At 40.8% G+C, this 19,306-nt stretch overlaps 1 protein-coding gene across 2 annotated transcripts in view; it reads left to right on the forward strand.

Annotated features, from left to right (window-relative positions):
• TDRD3 (tudor domain containing 3) overlaps positions 1–19,306 on the forward strand; it is a 388,945-nt gene that overhangs the window by 55,145 nt on the left and 314,494 nt on the right. For both annotated transcript variants that reach the window (XM_063125988.1, XM_063125987.1), the window contains exons 11-12: positions 3,233–4,068; positions 5,303–5,428. In XM_063125988.1, coding sequence (XP_062982058.1) covers positions 3,233–4,068; positions 5,303–5,428 — 962 coding nt within the window. The remainder of the gene's footprint in view (positions 1–3,232; positions 4,069–5,302; positions 5,429–19,306) is intronic.

Consider the following 19,306-nt stretch of genomic DNA (forward strand, 5'->3'; position numbering starts at 1 on the left):
TTGAATTTTCCTCCTATGTTCTGTTCAAGATCTAATGTTAACACATGTCCCATCCTTGCTCTGATCTTACTCCCTTTTACCCTTGATTTTTTTGTATTAAAATGTATTACTAATGATAGGTTTTATATGCTTAGGTTATCTTATTGACCTTTTGCTTGGAATAACTGTACCTTTCTTTTTCTGGTCTATTGACTGTAAATAAAGGATTGATTGATTATGTTAGGGAGATCAACCAAATTACATTCCTTGAACATGCTAAACTTTAAGCATTAATTAAGTAATCTAAACAACTGACTACAGAGTGAAAAACAATTGTTCCTCAAAGCAAGGTTTGCAACTACATATTTATATTTGAATTCAATGAACAATGTGACTTCCAAAACAATAACAGAAACATGTGAATTTCATTGATTTATAACAAGTGCCTTTAACAGCTTTGTACTGATAAAAATAAAAAGTTGATTACAGCTGTTGACATATTCTCTGCACAATAATGAAGTTTGAGTTGGTTAGTTTGCTTCCCTTACTATCCAAGCCAAGACTGCACAAGCTAAAGCCCATGGACTTGTTTGCAGCCCCCTTTCTGGCTATTTGTGACCTCTAGAGAAATGGTTCAGTTCAGATGTCACAGCCAAGCCATGGTTTGACAATTGTGTTCATTCCATGATATGTCTTCCTCTGATTTAGTTCGTTCTGCCATTCCTGGTTTGCTCCAACTGTATTTTGCCTGACATCCAAGTCAAGAAGGCTATAGTTACTGCTAACTTCCCAAACCATGATTTGCACATCTACTCTTAAGCTGTGGTTTAGTGACAATGGTTGATTAGCAGTAGCCGTAATATGTTCTGTTTGGACACTAACAACAAATTATGGAGCAAACCAGGAAAGGAAAGAAATCTATACAAGAGTGGAGGAGGGAAAATGTGAGCCTGTGACCCTGTGCAGGTTTTCAGCCTGTTCCTCTGAGGGCTAGAAGTGGGCAGCGGACATGGGCAGGCAGCCATACCCCATCCCCAGTCCTTCATTTGCTCACATTGAACAGAGAGTTCTGAAGGGTACTTATACTTGCATTCACTTGAATACAAAGTAAAAGTCTCCGCATGATTGGGAATTCTAATAAAGGTTGGGGTCTGAGCAGACTGGGGCCATTGGGCAGGGCTTGTGTGCAATGTTCTCTTCCCACTAAGCCCTTACATGAGTAACCTAAATGCCTACTTTGGGTTCTTGTCTGAACCAGTTCTCTTTGTCTGTGTGGACTTCTAGGACCTGCCCAAGGCCATAAAAGGAGGGAAAGGGACTGTATTACTACATCTGTTTTGTTCACTTTCCTCTTCCTGGATTGGAAAGCACGTGACAGAGTTAGAATCAGTTTCTCCAGCTTGTTACAGTCAGGTGTGCTGCATGCCTATGTATGAGTCTTCTAGGGGTGACCTCACCTGCAGTTGCCTCAGCGGGCACTCACTCCGCAGCCTCCCAAGCCTCAAAAGAGGCTCACAAGGCCCTGGCAAGTATTTGGCAGCTGCCTGCCTGCACACCGAAATCACGCACTTACCCTTCCTGGTCAGTGGTGGCTGCCATTGAAGCAGTGGGGAAATAGTGCAATTTCTGGAGCTTCTGTAAATTGCACACTCAACACACACCAATGGCAGTCTTAAAGGCCCCATTGGCACAAGGGTAAAGGTGCAAATTGGGTGAGGGTCTGCGCTCATGTCAGGAGTGCCTGACTGGGTCCAGGGGGCTGGATGCGGAGGTGGGGTGGTCTGCTGGACCCAGTCAGGTGCTCACAGCATCCCCTAGAGATTTCTCTGTATGAAATATTGAGAGTGAGTTTTGTGTTGTTACCACCCCATCCAGCAAGGAGGAGTAGAATAAAGCGGTAGAAGGACAACAAACAGCAACAAAAGATACAAGGGAAGTAAAATGGGAAGTGAAAAATGGGGTTGCAAGGACTTCTAGGATAAAGAAAGAGGAAACATAGGCCTGGGGTGCTGCAGACAAGAGTGCCACAGGATGAAAAGACAGAAAGCATACAGAAATTCCTCCTGGGAACAGAGAGACCTGTAGATGACGAAACTGAAAAAAATGTGGGTGCAGACCTGTAGTGTTATGTGGGGGGGGGTCCACTACTGGGGGGAGGAGAGAAAGAGTTAAAGGGTTCAGAGTGATCTGAGGTGGTGCAGAGAGGATGCTATTGCATGCAGAAAGAAAACTTAAAACATCCAGCTAATGCCAGCTATAGTGCATGAATCGTCTCCCCCATTTCTTGCTCATAGAGCTCATACCAGTAGATCAGGGGTATTGAATCTGTTTCCACCCAAGGGCTGGATTCCATTTCGGAGAAGCTCTTGGGGGGGGGCATGATCCAGTGGTGGGTGGGGTAGAAGGCAAAAGAAGTGGGGAAGAGTCTTAGCCTAAAGCTCTTCCTGCCAATGACTCAGCCTTAGGAGAAGCTCTTCTACTTTTTAGAAAGGGAAAGAACTGGACAAAAGCTGGGAAAGGGACATGGCCCTCTGAGAAACAATAGATGGCCAGATTGGGCTCCTGGACCTGGGATTTTGCACCCTTGCAAAGATCTGCCTCTTTGGCATAATATCCCACATGAGATGTTATAACTTGGTTCGCATGACATGATGGCAAATTGTGGGTTATTTAACCTACGGTTTGTTGTTGGGTTAACAGATGGGTTATTTAGCCTCCAAATAACCTATTGATCTGGGTTCACATGTCACGGCGACAACCTCAGTAGGAGGTTGTTCACAGAAAACAAAAGTGGCATGTACAAACTGACCCTATGGCTAGGAAATGACAGCTTTCTGCACTTGTATTTTGTAGCGGTGGTTTTTTTTGTTTTGTTTTGTTTTTTGTTGGCCATTTACATTTTTTAATTCTCAGCAAGGGATTGCCATGGTTTGCCGTGTTGCCTGAACTCAGATGGCAGGGGCTGTTGGAGTGGAAAACACCCCTGTTCTGTTGGAGCAGATTAAATATTCAAAATGGCTGTCAGCATGTGCCACAACAGTAAATAAGCCATCTGTGGACTGTGTGATTGTGTGAACACAATCATTGAGATCCACAATGGAACATTAAACCCTAAGTATTATTTCTATGCCAGACAAGATAATTTCATTTCTCTTTCCAAATTAAATATTTCTAATGCTTTAGCTGTGTTTATGAAGTAAAGTTTGATACAGATTAGCTGTGCCACTAATAGATGTTGTTTTTTCTTTTGTAGAACCAAAGCAACAGATATCATTGCAACATCAGGGACAACACCGAGTACTGAATACTGAGCAAAATGGCATAAAAGTGTATAACCATCAAAGACATCTTCCTCGAAATGAAACCAGACAGCCACGGAATGAAAAGCCACCCCGCTTTCAGAGAGAAAGTCAAAATTCAAGGCACGTAATGGAGGGGAGTGGGCCATTAAGAGCCAGAGCTTCTGAAAGGCAACATTCTTTGGGCTCTGACCAGTGGACTGAAGATAGAAATAAGTGTGATAGACTTTATTCTCGAAAAGATCTTGTGTACCCCACAGCTATTCACCCTGGTGATTTTCATTTCAAGAGAAGGGACAACCCTCTGCAAAACAGACAAGGAAAAGTTGTGTCACCTATGGAAATGAAAGAGAACTCTTCTGCTCAAGATCCAACTGATAACAATAACCATAAGCAAGGAAATAGGGAAAGCCAGATATACCATCCTGACAATTTTTATGATAGGAAAACACTAATGCTAACAAATGAATCTTATACCAGCTTAAAGAATGAGCAGCACTTTGGTATGAACATAGATTACCAAAATCCTGTTAGAACTGATCGTTTTAGTTCTGTACCAAATGGAGATTTGGAACATTTCCAGAAAGGAAGGAGAGTTGGACCTATTAAATTGCCTGCACCCAACATGGCCACGTCATTTGATGGCAAAATGTACTATGATATTGGGCCCAAAAAGAGATCTGGGCCCATCAAGCCAGAAAAAATGTTGGAACCATCTATTTCAGGAGAGTATGGGAAAAGCTGGCAACCAGGGGATGAATGCTTTGCTCTTTACTGGGAAGACAACAAGGTAAGTCTTACTCACAGCAGATGTAATGCAGTTGACTAAGTGGAAAAGCCATCTTTATATTATCATAAAATATGGTTGGTTTGGGGAAAGGCGGATATTGGCTTGATAAGTACTTTGTTCACTAGAGCTTTTCTATTCTACTTTGAATAATAAATGATTCTCTGATGCTGGGATGTGTAGAAGCAAGAAATTTCATATCAGTAGCACTGCATATTGCAATGTGTGTTTTCTTAAAACATACTTTTGGTAATCTTAATTTGCATGGGTGATAGGTGCAAAGCAGATGGTGAGACTCTTAAAAGTGATGCTACTCTGAAAGTTTTGTTGTCGTGAGAAATCTTAAGAGGTGGATGTGTAGCCATGTGGGCTCACACTGTACGAACAGGTGATTTCAAGGCTTTCAACCAATTAATTGATTACATTAGCATATTTAGTAAAACCTATAAACTATAGTTGCCTTTGGAGAGTGAAGGAAATGTAAGTTAATTTACAATTAAATGAATAAAAGCAACAATTCATTGCCCCGTTCAGACAACACGCTAAACCATGCTTTTTAACCACAAAATGGTTAATGGAATGCAATGCATTCCATTGACTGTTAGAGCAGTATGACAATGGAATCAGTTGCCTGGTGAGGTTGTGGCCTCTCCCACACTAGAGGCCTTCAAGAGGCAGCTGGACAAACATCTGTCAGGGATGCTTTAGGGTGGATTCCTGCATTGAGCAGGGGGTTGGACTCGATGGCCTTGTAGGCCCCTTCCAACTCTGTTATTCTATGATTCATTCCATTAACCATTTTGTAGTTAAGCAGCATGGTTTAGTGTGTTGTCTGAACGAGGCCATAGTTAGAATGAATTGCTCTGTCATTTATTTATTTATTAAAAAATATTCTCTAGTATTGTAGATCACTGGAAATCACCTCAAAAACAAGTGTGCCCTGACTCATACATCTCACTACTTTGGTTGATGACCTACAGGTGTTCACCTCAGTAGGAATGTTTTAAAGGAGGAAGGATACTCTCAAAGTTCCCATCTGCTGATTTTATGTGACGGGAATCTAGCAGGAAATGTGCCTATATTGTTGTGCTTTTCAATATACTAGGTACATCTGGTTTTTTCACCCTTCTTAATTTTATAATAGATCTCTTTTTATGGCACAGTTTATGCGTAGATTGTTACATTTCCAATTGAAATATATGGACTTCTATTATAAAATGTTCTGTTTTCCCCCCAGTTTTACCGGGCAGAAATTGAAGCTCTTCATTCCTCTGGGACAACAGCAGTTGTTAAGTTCTGTGATTATGGAAACTATGAAGAGGTGTTACTAAGCAACATCAGGCCCGTTCAAGCTGACACCTGGGTACGTGATAATAAATTGTATACAAAGAGATAAAGTACATAGTTCTTACGAACAATGAAGCCATAAACACATGACTGGTAATCGTGCAGAGGGTTTTGAAGTAAAAGCCTGAAGAAAAGAATTCTAGAACTGGCTAAGACCTTCTTTATTACATATCCATCCTTAACAATGCCTTAACGAAGCATGTGGTCTTACTCTCATGTAATAAAAAATATGTAAATTGTTTCGGCAATATACTCTATAGAGTCACTAGCGAAGTAATATTTATATGAACAATTGATAATATGGTTTTTAAATATACTCTGTCAGATTAAGGGTTCTGATTGACGGCTTCCATATGGTTTTGTTTTAGTTTAGGAAATGGTGAATTCATAAGACTTAAATTCCAAAGGGTTTTTAATCTCTCTGTATGTACAGCTAAAATTAGAACTGTTTCTATCATTGTTTTAATTGTGCTCATTCCTTTGACAAATGTTGCATTACATAAATATATTAGATAGGTATAATAATCATAAAAACTTAAAGTGCTTCATAAAATATGCCATCCTAAAAGGTCTTACACATTGAGCTCATAAAAAAGTGCAAAGCTCTGTTTAAGTAAAATTAGGTGTAATATGGGTGGGGATTGTTTAGTGTAGTTTTTATGCCAGAAAGTCCTTTAAACGAATTGGATTGTATTAGTGAAGTGCAAGGAAGTTTGCACAATTTTTTCCTTGATCATCATCTACTCACACTGTAGCCCCCCACTCCACATTCCAGGCCTTTCCTTAGTGTCTCCTCAACCCGATGGAAGTTGAAGTAGAGAAGGGGGGGTGGGAATTCATGCACGAGTGCAGCATTGGTTTACTAACCATTGCCTTTTAACTGAGTTTTAGTGGAGCTGTCTGCATAATTGGCGATCTTGACTATGACACTTCATTACAACACTGTTAATGCTACATGGAAGAGTGAACACTCAAACCAGCTTTTACATTTTTAATTTTGGAGGGCTGTCTTTGACTCCTTTTGCATGTATTTTTGACAGCCCAGTAGAAATCTTAAAAATCCGTTAATGTGTTCATAAATTTTATGACTTATTACAGCAATTACCAGAACTCTTGGTACATGTGTTCATGCTACTGATAATTTCTCAAGTTTAATTCTTCATACTGCTTCAAATATATTCTGGCAGTTGGAGGACCTTGACAACCTGTGTTTACACTTTCATACTAGCTTCTGCATTCTTTTACTGACAGTTCTTTCTAGTGACAAGATGAATTCTATAATTTAGGGATAATGGGGGTACAGACATTAGGTGTCTGGAGTGTCCTCCTCTTCTCCATTCCTCTGTCCAATTCAGATCAGCCACTGGCCTTCTCTGAAATTTAGCCAAATTAAAAATGTATTAGGTATTACCACAATTCATGCTGCAGTGTTCCCTGGAGTCCTTCCTTCCCAGAGCAGTTTGGGCATGTGATGTAAGAGCTCTAACCAACACTGATGTAGCTGTTGAAGCACTGGACATTGCAACATATGCCATCAGCAGGATCTAAGGGTAAGAACCAGGAGAGTTACACTTCTCGTGGTTTTGAGAATATTGGATACTGAGTCAAGTGTCCAGTGTAGCGTCCAGTGCTTACAAGTGAGACAATGGAGAATGTTTCAGGACACATTGTCATGGGCACTAAAGGCTCCAAGACCCTGGTGCATAGTAATGATGCCATAGCTGCTCTCCTAGCCTAGGACCCCAATACACTCCTGAAGCAAAGTCCAGTTAGTTTTTCAGAAATCCAGCAGATTAACTATAAAATGAATCTAGTCATCTCAAATTTCCATTGCAGGCATGATGGGTTTGGGGAATCCACCCAGCGCTAGTGCTCTCATTTGTATTGGTGTTCTGCTAATGAGTGGGGTTGTCATACAGATTGGAGAGATTGTGGGCTTGGCCAGCCTATTACATGACCTGTTACTCTGAGGGAGGATACCTGCCTTCTGCTCCTTCTGCTTGTGTGGCTCCAGGCAAACCAGTTCTAGCCACCTGGGGGCGTGAAGGGTGGGCAACACAGGGCCCGTGGGCTACACACACACACCCCTGCTGAAGTTATGTTACGTTTTTCAGGCGGAAAGTTGCAATTTGCTGCTGAACTTTGGCAACAAAAAAGCCAGCTAACTGTTATAGTGGTTTAGAATGGACAGATTTATTTAGAATGCAAGTTAAATGTGTCCTCTCTAAACCTCCATGGTGGCTATGAGTCTTAGAACACGCTCCCCCCCCCTCTTGTGGTGTTGGGTTTGTGGCCTGTGGCAGGTTCAGAGGGGTGATAGGCTCCTGGACCACCCAAGGTTGTCCACCACTAGTTTATAGCATCATGATGAAATCTGGAAGACAGGTCTGGAATAGCAGCAGTCACCACAAGCAGCAGGTGAAAAATGAGCTTCAGAAAAGGTAATTCGAAGAGGATCACAGGCAGTCTGTTGAGAGATAGGCATGTAGTCTATAATGAGAAAAGTTACCAGTTCACCTGCAATGACTTAAAAATTATCAATCGTGTGCTTTATTTAAAAAAAAGTAATTGTGGCCATTTTTAATGCTCTTGCCTCAAATTATGCATAATATATGGTGATAATATTAGTGTTTAAACTGAGGGGAAACAGCAGCCTGAACTGGCATACAATGCGCCCTTAGGATTTGTTGAACTTCAATAGTGCAAGTACGTGATTGACACTCTGGTTGCAGTAGGCCTCCAGCATTTCTCCGTACTGTGACCAGTGGAAGAATTGTCCATTTATGCATTTTCATTTGTTGAATTTTGATACTGCATCTGGAGGTGTACTTTGAAATGGCATTCTTCTCTTTTGCTTGGCTACTCTAGGATTCAGTAATTTCCATTTTGTCAGTAACCAACAAAAAGTGATAGTCTTTTGGAGTTGTACAGGTTAAATCCTGGTATGGTTTTAACGCAATGTACTTCACCATATTCTTTGTTGTCATATCAGACAAAATGGCATCCATTTACTAATACCAAAGCATCTGGTAAGAAATTCAGGAAAGTAGTATTACTGTAGTAATTGCATTTCCATTATATAAAAAGTAAATGAAAGGGCTACATGAATTCTATATTTTTCATAAAGCAATAAATGTGGGTTTTTTGAATGAGCTCTTATTATGTTGACATGCAGTTCTTTCAATAGAAAATGTAGACAACAAAGAAGCTTGCACTTTCCATTGTTCAAGGATTGTTTGAACATTGCGCTTGGCTATAGATATGTACCCTTATATATGTAATCCACTGTTGTGCTAAATGTAGCAGTGATCACAGAATAAAGGTATATGTTTGCGAGAAATCAGCCCAAATTTAAATGCCATCACGAGAATAAACTACTTTTCTTTTGCAACATTTAAAATAAAATTGAAAAGCATGCATTGTTCAGAGACTTCAGACTAAATTAAGTCTGTGCTGTAGAAATGTAAAATAAACACAAGATAACTTAAACCTAAAGTGTTATATGTTTTTCTCAGATTTCAGGAATACTCTTTTTACAAATGACTATATAATTGTCAGTACCATATGTCTTCTTTCTCACACATATTTAAGTACTTCACAGTAATCTTTTGTAGCATTTGGCTTTACTTCTAGAGGTAGAACTTCACCATCTGGTTATAATATAGCTGTTCATAACTACTGCTTATGCTACTCCAGCCCCGTTAGACCCTCAGAAATATTGAAGTGCTGCCAAGAGAAGGTGCTTCAGTAATGGGTGCCATCTTGACAAACATGCACCCCTTACATCATCCAGAGATTTTAAACTTTCCACCTTCACAGAACACTTCAGTTGTACCATCTCTCTAAAATTCTTTGATGTCTGTCACGGAATTCCTGTGCATTGCAGAGGATTCTGAAGCATTTTCTACGATGCTCGTAGACTTCATGTGGAGCACTGGCCAGGCTTCATCATCATTGTGCATGTTGAGTGTATCCTGGAAGAGGAGTGGGCAGAAAGTATATCTACAGATGTTTTGTACTTCAGCTCCCAGCTAAAGATGTAAAATTTCCGGATATTTTGAAGTCATGGGGGGAAATTATGGGTTTTTTTGGGGGGGGGGGGCAGGTGTGTGTGAAAATTTTCAGAAAAATTGGGGAAAATGCAATATTAGCACTTTTTACAGATTGAGAGTCACTTTGTTACTTCAGGAACATAAAAATGTAATTATGTACAAGTTGGTTTGGCATAAAATTATCACATTTGGTATATTAAAAGTACAGTGTGTTCAAACAATTATTACAAATTGAATTTACTTCTTTACTTTTTTTGTAACAAATGGACCTACAAGCTCCTGAACTGTAAGGAACACCTGAAATGTAAGGATCAACTTTGATTTTACCAGTCTATGAGGAGCAAGCAAAAACTATTAAAAACAAAACAGAAGAAGCCATCAACAAAGAAAATTATTTATGTCTCCACTAGTCTTCCACGGTGTCAAGCAAACATAAAGCACCCTTTCCCATAAAAAGAACTGATAACTTCATTTTTTAAATTTTTCAGAAAGAAACAAAAAGGGCTTTGGAAAAAAAATGGGGGAAACGTTTTTTTTCCTGAATGTTTCCAGGTTTTTTCCAGGCCTTCATATCTCTACTTCATATATCAACATTCCTGAACATTGGCCATGCTGACTGGGGTTGATGGGAGTTGAAGTCCAAAACACCTGCCCACTTCTGGCCTAGAACAAACATATCCAGTACTGCAAAGTTAGGTACGATTGAACCGTACATCTGTTCCGTTTTTAGTAATTTCGAAAACCCAATATAAAGTAACTCCATTGCATGTCTAAAGTCTCTTTTCCAAATTCTCACACTCTACTTTTATATTACTGGTAATATGCTCAAAACCACCAGTAAAGCAAGGTGGTGAATGGCACTAACGCTCCAGATGAAGTCACAGAGTTTTGTCCATATGAGCGAAGTTGCACATTGTGTTTATTAGAATATGTACTTATTTGTTCATCTCACACAGGTGACCAAAATCTATGTGACAGCAAGCTCTCTTATCTTAGCATATCTAAGGCATATATATCACCCTGCAAAGTGTTGAGAAAGTTTTTACTACCCATCAGGTAAATGTTATGTGATATAATGATCAACTATAAAGCTTCGATTTACAGTAGGAAGAAAAGGAACATCAGAAAACAGTTCATACACAATTGATGTATGTTGGTTACAGGTTGTATAATGATCATAATGTGTATACAAACTACCCAGGATCTCAAATTAAACTAGCAAGCATATTACCAAATAAGTAGTGCGATGTTTTAGTGGTCTATATTACCATTCTTTTGCACAGATCTTGAAAGTTCTGGAAAAGTGTTACACACCAATTTAGAGGTAGATGGCCGGGGGTGGGAGTGGGGGAATGTTTTTAACATAAAACTAACAAACAAACCCCATTAATTTTGTTAGATGTACTTCTTGTAGTAACAGTGAAATATAAATGTAGGATATTTGTTCGTCCCCAATTTACTAGTTCTTATAGGTCACTCTGAAATATCTGTCACCAGTCTTAAGAGATCACAGAATTAAGGATTATTAGTAAATCTAGATATTAAGTTAAAGTTTATAATAACAATTATAAACTTTAGTACTGTATCATCACCCAAGGTGTCATAATTACTGTGGACAAAATAGACTACATGAAACCCATATCATGTCATTAAAAACTATAATTGAAAATAGTACGTCTCAAGTTTCTGTCGCTTATCAGAAACTATTTATGGAATCATAGAATAGGAGGTAAGGCCATCAAGTCCCCTGCTCAGTGCAGGAATCCACCTTAAAGCAAACTTGACAGATGGCTGTCCAGCTGCAACTTGAAGGCCTCTAGTGTGGGAGAACCCACTACTCTCTAGGTAATTAGTTCCACTGTCATACTGCTCTAACAGTCAGGAAGTTTTTCTTGATGTCCAACCAGAAGATCAATAGGATCTGCATATAGGCTTTATTTTTTCCTCCATGGACTTCAGGAAATGGAAGGTTTTCACAGGTTAGAAAAAGCTACTTGCCTTGTGCACATATTATCTTGTTTCTTGATTTGGTATGGATATGTCCAAAAATGTGTTGTAGTAGGTGGAAGAATATGAAGCAGGCAAGAGGATTTTGAGTATTTGTGTCTACAGTTTACAAAATTATAATTGCCTGGTAATGAAGATCAGCCTTCCCCAACATAGTAATCTCCAGATGTTTCGGGCTACAACTTCCCAGCTAACATGACCAGGGATTATGGAAACCGTAGACCAAAACATCCGAAGGGCACAGGTTGGCGAACACTGGTGTAGCTTGTAATAGGTAGTTACTAGAAAAACTTATGAGGAACTCAAGGACAGCTACACCAGCATTTTAAAACCTTGCTTGCCTTAGAACATTTCATAAGATAGTTTTTCAGTTTTTTCTAACATTTTCCAATTGTGCATTCTCTCTATCTCTCCCTCTCTCCCCCACATCCCTTCTCCCCATTTATTTTTCTAGGCTTTCACATCTCTAGGGATACCAGAAGTAATTAGGGGAAGGGAGTGGATTGGATGTATGATGTGCTAATTGGCCTGAGGGAGACAGTATATGAATGCAAAGCGAGGAACTGGAACTACTGGTGTATACAGACTGCATTGTGTATATAGTGTATACAGAGTACACGAAATTGAATCCAACTGACTTCTTCCTTCTTTAGTTGACCCCTCTGCTTTCCAAACATTTCCATTGGAAACATAAGCACAATCAACGCGTACTATTAGGTGCATCTAGATTCCATACCCAATAATGTACATATTTCTGAGTTCTTTGAAAAGTATAAACATAGGCCATTGTATATTAATAAAGGGATAGGCCAATCAATATAAAGAAAGGGATATTAACAAAATACCTCATTATTTTCTATTTCTCTCCTTCCCCGCCATTATTTGTTGGCACCCAACACATCAATAACGTTGATTCCAAAAATGTTGCAAAAGGGGTTTCATTTGTTATAGGTGAAAGGTAATCCATTCTGAAAATTATTTCATTTTGGAGACTGTTGTGAGAAAAGGTTCTTATGGTTTAGGTATGTGCTCTGAACAGCTCGAAGCCAGAATTAGTTTATTAAGCAAAATGAGATGGTTGATTCGATTGAATTCCTTCAAACACACATGACTGTCCTCTTGAGCGGTAATTTGGTTCTGCCTGCTTTCTAGAGAGATGTAAAAACTTTAGTAACTTTACACTTTTTAAAGTATACTTTTTTAGTCTTGGGAAGACAACGGGAGGAAGCTTATAGGGTTTTGAAATGGAACTTTTTCTAACCCAAGTAAAATTGTATCAAACACCATGTCTTGCCCTAAAGACTTGCTCTGGTGAATAATGTGTGCCTTGGATGGGACATAGAAATGGCCTGCGAGAACATTCTGCCATTGCAAGTGGCTGTAAAGTTGCAGGAATATGTGAGGAGGTGGCACCAACAAGAATCTATGGGCATGTGTAGACCTCCCGGTGTTCCAGGAGGGAGGGGGGAGGATCTCATGGTATTCTGCTCACAAGATCCTCCCCCTCAGTCCACATGGGCTGCACAACATCCTGGGCATAGCGCCCGTAGCAGCGGCCTTTTAAAAAAAAAGACCCAAGAAGAGCTGGAGCACATGAGAGCTCCAGCGAAAATTGAATTTTAAAATAATAACAAAATACCCTGCTCCCCTCCCCACCCTTGATGGGCACGGAGTGCCTGAAGAGCTTCGTGCCCCATGCCCGGTTCCCGGCTCCTTGCGTTTACTCACGAGGAGCTGGAACAAAACTGGGGTCGCGGCCCACACCTCCCATAGTCTCGGGATGATCCTGAGATCGCTGGAAAAATCAGGATAAAAGTGGTGCCGGTTATTCCGGGGAAATGGAGGGATCATCTAGACCCACGGGGTTGATCCTGGGGTGATCCCTGGGATAAGGCATCGTCTAGACATGCCCTGGGTCTGTTTTTTTAGGCTGATAGATTTTTTAAAGTTGTTATAGTAGTTTTAAATGTACTTGTATATTGTATTTTTTGTGGGTTTTAATTTTTGTATATTGTTTTTATCTTATGTGAACTGCCCAGAGAGCTTGGGCTGTGGGGCGGTATATAAATGCAATGAATATTAATAAATAATAATTTTCAAACAATTGAAAAGTATAGTGTGAGGAACCGCTGAGGCTTATCGCCTCCGTCTCGGCTTCTACCATGCTGGAATTGGGTAAATCAGGGCAGCAATGGAAGGAGACAGCATGAACTGATAACATGCAAGCCATCTGTGGTGGTAGACTTGATAATCAGCTGGGAGTCAGTGTAGACAGAGGGGGATGGCCAGCCAAGCAGAGGTGCGGAATAAAAGGCAGGAGAGCTGTGGGGTGCAGGGAATAGAGCAATCTGAAAAGTGGGAGGAAAGCCAGAAAGGAGAGTGGAAGGGCAGGAAAGGAATTTTTGTGAATGGCCCAGAGAGCTTTGGCTATTGGGTAGCATAGAAATGTTGGAAATAAATAAAATAAAGAAACCTGAAGAGGAGGCAAGTAGAAAGAGAAGTGATAGAAGAGATGCAGTAGATGGAGGCTGAAGGGTTTTTTTGTGCGTGTTTTAAATGTATTTAAAATTATTTCTAGGCTGTCTTTAACAGTAGAACCCTGTTAACTGTAGTTTCTGGAAGCCTGAAGGAGGGACCTCTTGGGCAACTGCACAGACAGGGCTGTACAGCTCTCTGCACTCCTTGGAGAGCAAGCTACCCAGACAGGAGAACCTGTATCTTTTGGGGGACAATGGGAGTCAAGAGCCCTGAGGCAGCTGAGCCACGGGTGGAGATCATGGCAAGTAGGAAGAGAAGTTCTGCTAGATTGAAAGGTATCAAAATGAACTCCAAGAAAAGGAGCGAATTGCCTATGATCTAGCCAGAGGGACCAAGCCTGAGTGGGAGGAACTGGCCATGCTTATTCTGGAGTCCAAAGCGGTTATGTGCCTTAATTATAATAACCAAGCAAGTGTTGTAAGTAGGCTGGAATTGAAATATAAAACATTTGGTTGAAAGCATTCTAGGCTTCTCTGTCTTACGGAGCTCATGGATCGAAGTGGGTTTGCCATGCCCCTCCCTAACAAACCACTCACACCTGCTTATCTTCACTTGAAAAGGAGAGCCTCACTATTTTATATTTATACTTGCATTCTAGCTTTTATACTTATATTCTTGCTAGATAGAGATATTAATGGAAGTGACCTTCAAATCCCTGCTAGAAAATAGCACCCGACCCAAACATACTTTTTACCCAATGCACTGTATGCCTCACATACACTGACCATTCAAGGTCCTCCAGTTAGTCCTCTCCTCAATCAAAACTAAAAATACTTGTTTAAACAGTGTTCTGAAAGTTCTACTGATGGGAAAACTGCTACACTTCTGAATACCTTATTCTAGTACTCTCTCAATCCTAAAAAAAGAAAAGAAAAGTTCTTTCTATTGTTCAATATAACTTCTTTGGTAGCAGCACTCCAAAGTATCTACTTCATTTTACTGGATTTCTTTTTCAATTGTAATCCCTCAGAGCATGTGGTATACTACTTGGATATTATTCAATCTGGAGTGGCACCAGGGACAACCAGGTGTACAGCCAACTGGTACCTTTTCTGATTGTCTTGCGTGCTCTCCAACCCATCCAAATGGAACATCCTGAAAAAGACAAAGGTAGTAGCAAATGACTATGGTTTCATGGAATGCTGATGGTGCAAGTCTGAGTTTCCAATTTACTGGAGCCTGGACTTTTTTAAAAAAGAAGCAAAAAGCATCTTTCAAGGATATTCCATCAAAAAACCTGGGTCATCAGGGTGAGAACAATCCCATTTTATTGCTGGTTGTACAAAATGATTTCTAGTGGGATCCTCCTCTTCACCACTACACAATCCCTTGGAGTGAACAAATTTATTTGCCTGTGGTTCTTTCTTGCAAAGAATTAATCTTGACACCGAAGGAAACTGCATTCTTGATAACTATCTCAAACAATTTTGATTTACATTAGCTTCCTGCTGGAGTGAATAATTAGAGGCACCAGTTCTTCTTTGTGTTCCCACACATGGGGTTTTGGCCTGCATAGAACAACATTCAGAATGTTCTTCTACTAGACAAAACTTTGATGGGAAGCCCCAAACCCATATGCTCTTGCCTTCCCACTCAGTTCCTCTTTGACTGCTACAGTGGAATGTTTGCTTTTCCCCTGAGAGAGCATGAGCTAGACCATTTTTCCTTGAATTTCTCTTCTATGGTTCCCCTCTCCTTATATATATGTGTGTGTGTTTTGGTCTATTCTGTACTACTGGGTACCTTGGCCACTCTTAAGCAGGTGCCCATGGCGTAATGGGCATCCATTCAGACATGTTCCACTTGTGGAAATAAGCTACATCCCACTGACAGGCAGAACCATTGCCACTACTGCTTTGATGAGGGGCATGTTGCGGGCATGTGCCCCATTGCCAGTGTTTCAGCAGGTATGCAAAACCATTTGTCTCAGCTACAAGCAACACTCTGGGAGCAAGCCCTTTTGGTGAAGGTCACAGAAGCCAAGATTTCCAAAGTGCTGTCTGCTTATTGTGAAAATATAGTGTGGCTATGAACAGGACGATGAATACACTCTAAGGGAAGAGAAAGCTAATACTTTGGAGTTGAGCAATAGCAGAAAGCATAGTATGTCAGCTATTGAGCATGATGAAACGTCAAACCGTACTATGCCTCAAATGGAAGGAAACTATACCACTTGGTACAACAGACCTATGTAGACAACTTACATGCCATCTGCAGGATCTTATCTTATTGGGAAGATGGGCCAGAGACAGATCTGCCATGCTGTCAGTTTGAGGTTGAGGACACTGGGGTGGAGAATCTGTCCTCGATCTTCAGAGCAGCAGTCTGATGCTTCCAGCAGACAATAGTTGTCCTGTGAGGAGAGTAGAAGCAGAATCACGAACCATGGGGAATTGAGAATACAGCATGCCATTCTTGGTTTTATCGTAGTGACCGTCCTCATTATTAGTGGAAACATATAGAGCAAGTGCTTGTCCCACCCGAAGAGGAAACTGTTCCCTATAGATCTCCTGTCCATATTCACCTAGCTGCATGGTGCAAACATCTGTCTGCAGCATTCACCAGGGGTGGACCTAGTAGTGGATAGCGCGTTACTTTAGAGCCCTTGCACAATGGATGGTGCAGCTGAGATCGTCTGCTAGGTCATCTGTGCCAGCAAGGTGAATCACCATAAGAGTGTTGGTATCCACCTGTTCCAGAACTCCAAAGAAAGACCAGGAGAGTTCTTAATCCAGTACTATCTTTCTTATTCATTCAAAACGCAGTGGCCATGTTGTTGGCAGCTCCTTGGATGATCCAACTCCAAAAAGAAATGCTTGAATGTCTGAATGATTTGATGTTGGCCAGTAACTTGAGGGCATTTACGTGAAACCTCAACCCCACCCAGCAACACCAGGCATTGATTATGAGTCTTGCACAATAGCCCCACTGATGCAGTTGACAGCTTTTGACATTTCCCCCCTTCCAAATGTTTAGGACAACTATGGCATTTCTGCAATCTTGTGTATATTTATCTGGGAGTAAACATCGAACTCAGTCCAACTTCCTTCTGAATGCATAGGTTCAATGAGTAAAACCATATTGGCTTGGATACAGACGTAGTCAGAGTAAACCCATTGAAATCAATGGAATTTAAGCCATCGTTAACTTAAGTCCCATTGATTAAGTCTGGAACCAACCCACTGAGCTTTATCCAAGGCTCTTCCTCAGCCAGCTGAAATGCAGCCTTTAACTCTGTATTAGAAATGCAGTCAATCTTACAAAGAAGTGTCACCATTTAAACTGCTAGCCCTTTACCTAGGAAAAATATTTTCTGTTCTCTCAGTGACTGCAAGGACTTGGAGACTAAAGTTCCAACTTCTGTTCTCCCAAACTTGTTTTTAATGGGGGTTCTGTGCTTGTTCCAGTTGATTGGCATAGATAAAATAACTGAACAAGCATTCTCATACAGAGAGACTGGCTTGGTTTCCTCTATCTCCACACTTTTTGAATTTGAGCACATCTGACACAATCAGAAATAAACTTTGAAAGCCTTGTTCATAGCCATCCAGGTTCATCAGACATTATGCATAGGATGCTTCTTTCGGACTGGTTGTGCTGAGCTCTGTCATTATCAAACACCACCTCTCCATTTCCAGGTAAGTCGGCTTGGTGTTCTGATATGTGTGGCTGCATAGAGACAACAAAGAAGAAAATTAGATTGTATACTTGTCATTGTGGTTCTTTGAGTGGTCACCTGCAATCACACAACCCACCCTGCTTCCCTGCTCCAGGTGTCACTTTGACTTTTTCTCTCTCTGGTCCATTCAAAACTGAGCAGAAAGGTGGAAGGCAGGAATTACACCACTTCAAGCATGTGTATTGATGATTGGAGGCAGGCTGCCTATCAAACTCTTTGGCCTATCTATAGAAAGTTCTAAATGATTCTCTGTGCAGACACAGAACCATATATATGACTGCACAGGTAACCACTCAAGAACCACAGATACAGGTTAGCAGCCTGTTCATCTGCGCTCTCTTGGCCTTATCTTTCCCCTAATTTTGCTTGAAGTGATTAAAATTATCATCCTTAGAATTTCAGTTCCTGTAGTCTGGCAATCATAATTTGTCATGTCATGACTTTTGCTCAACTACTACTTTACTCACTAAGGGCATAATCCTATAGGATCTTTCCTGAGTATTTGTAAGCCTCCGAACCCAGAGGCTTATGAGTATCCTATTATGCTAGTGGCATTTTTGCCAGTCTAGGGAAGGAGGCTGGGGCAGCCATAGAATTTGTTGTATGGCTGCCACCCCAGCCTCCTCCCCATCCCGCTCTGGGAATGCCCCAGAGAGGTTGTAGCAGCATCCAGTATGGTTCTCTCCACGCGGTTTCCCGGCCACAAGCTCAGAGCCCTCTCTCTGAGCTCAGATCCAAGAAACCAAAATATTCTATATCTTCCAGATGCTGGGATATAGGATTGCTCCCTCTGCCTACATAGGGGCTGTACACAATTAGGGTGCTTAGCACTTAACCACAGAAACTTGCATTTAAAGTGGAAATAAACGTTTATTTCCACTTTAAATGCGAGTTTCTGTGGTTAAGTGCTAAGCACCCTAATTGTGTTCTGTTATTATAACCACAGCCTTCAGTCTATTAGATTTACGTAGGGGCTGTAGACACACACATACATACATATTTGCTAACCTTGATTGTCAAGGGTCAAGAAAACAAAATTCAACCTGTGGTCTTCAGCAAAATCAACAGAAATTGATTTAAGGACCTATAGCAAGCTTTTATGATACAGGCCCAGTTTCTCTCCATTGGTACTGCTGAGATGTATTGGATGTGATCAGTGGATGTGGAAAATGCCTTATAAGTCACAGTGTCCAGGGCATAGTAATGGACTCGCTATCAAGAATAGCTCTACTTGTTAGATGACATTAAGTAGATGCATTTACAGCAGAGAGAACCTTTACTTCTGCCATCACCACCCTTTAGGCTTTTAACTCATGCAGTGTTCAGGCTGTCGTTATGTCAGTTCGAATTTGGCCTCCCATTCTAATGCTCAATCAAGCTTTCAGCTGAATAGGCATTGCTATCCAGCACCTCACACTTGAAAAAGCTATTGGATTCATAGGGGTCAAACGCTGGATCACTTCAACAGTCACCCGTTCATGTAAAGATCTGGACTCCTTGTAATCTGAACTTTCATCACATCATCTATTCACAACTAGTGCATTGTCTTTAATTTCCACTGATCCCCAAGCTTGTTCAAATCAGCAAACCTTGTGTAAACTTTGCTACTTCTGCTTGG

Source organism: Elgaria multicarinata, chromosome 5, assembly GCF_023053635.1.
Source record: "Elgaria multicarinata webbii isolate HBS135686 ecotype San Diego chromosome 5, rElgMul1.1.pri, whole genome shotgun sequence".
NCBI classification, from domain to species: Eukaryota; Metazoa; Chordata; class Lepidosauria; order Squamata; family Anguidae; genus Elgaria; species Elgaria multicarinata.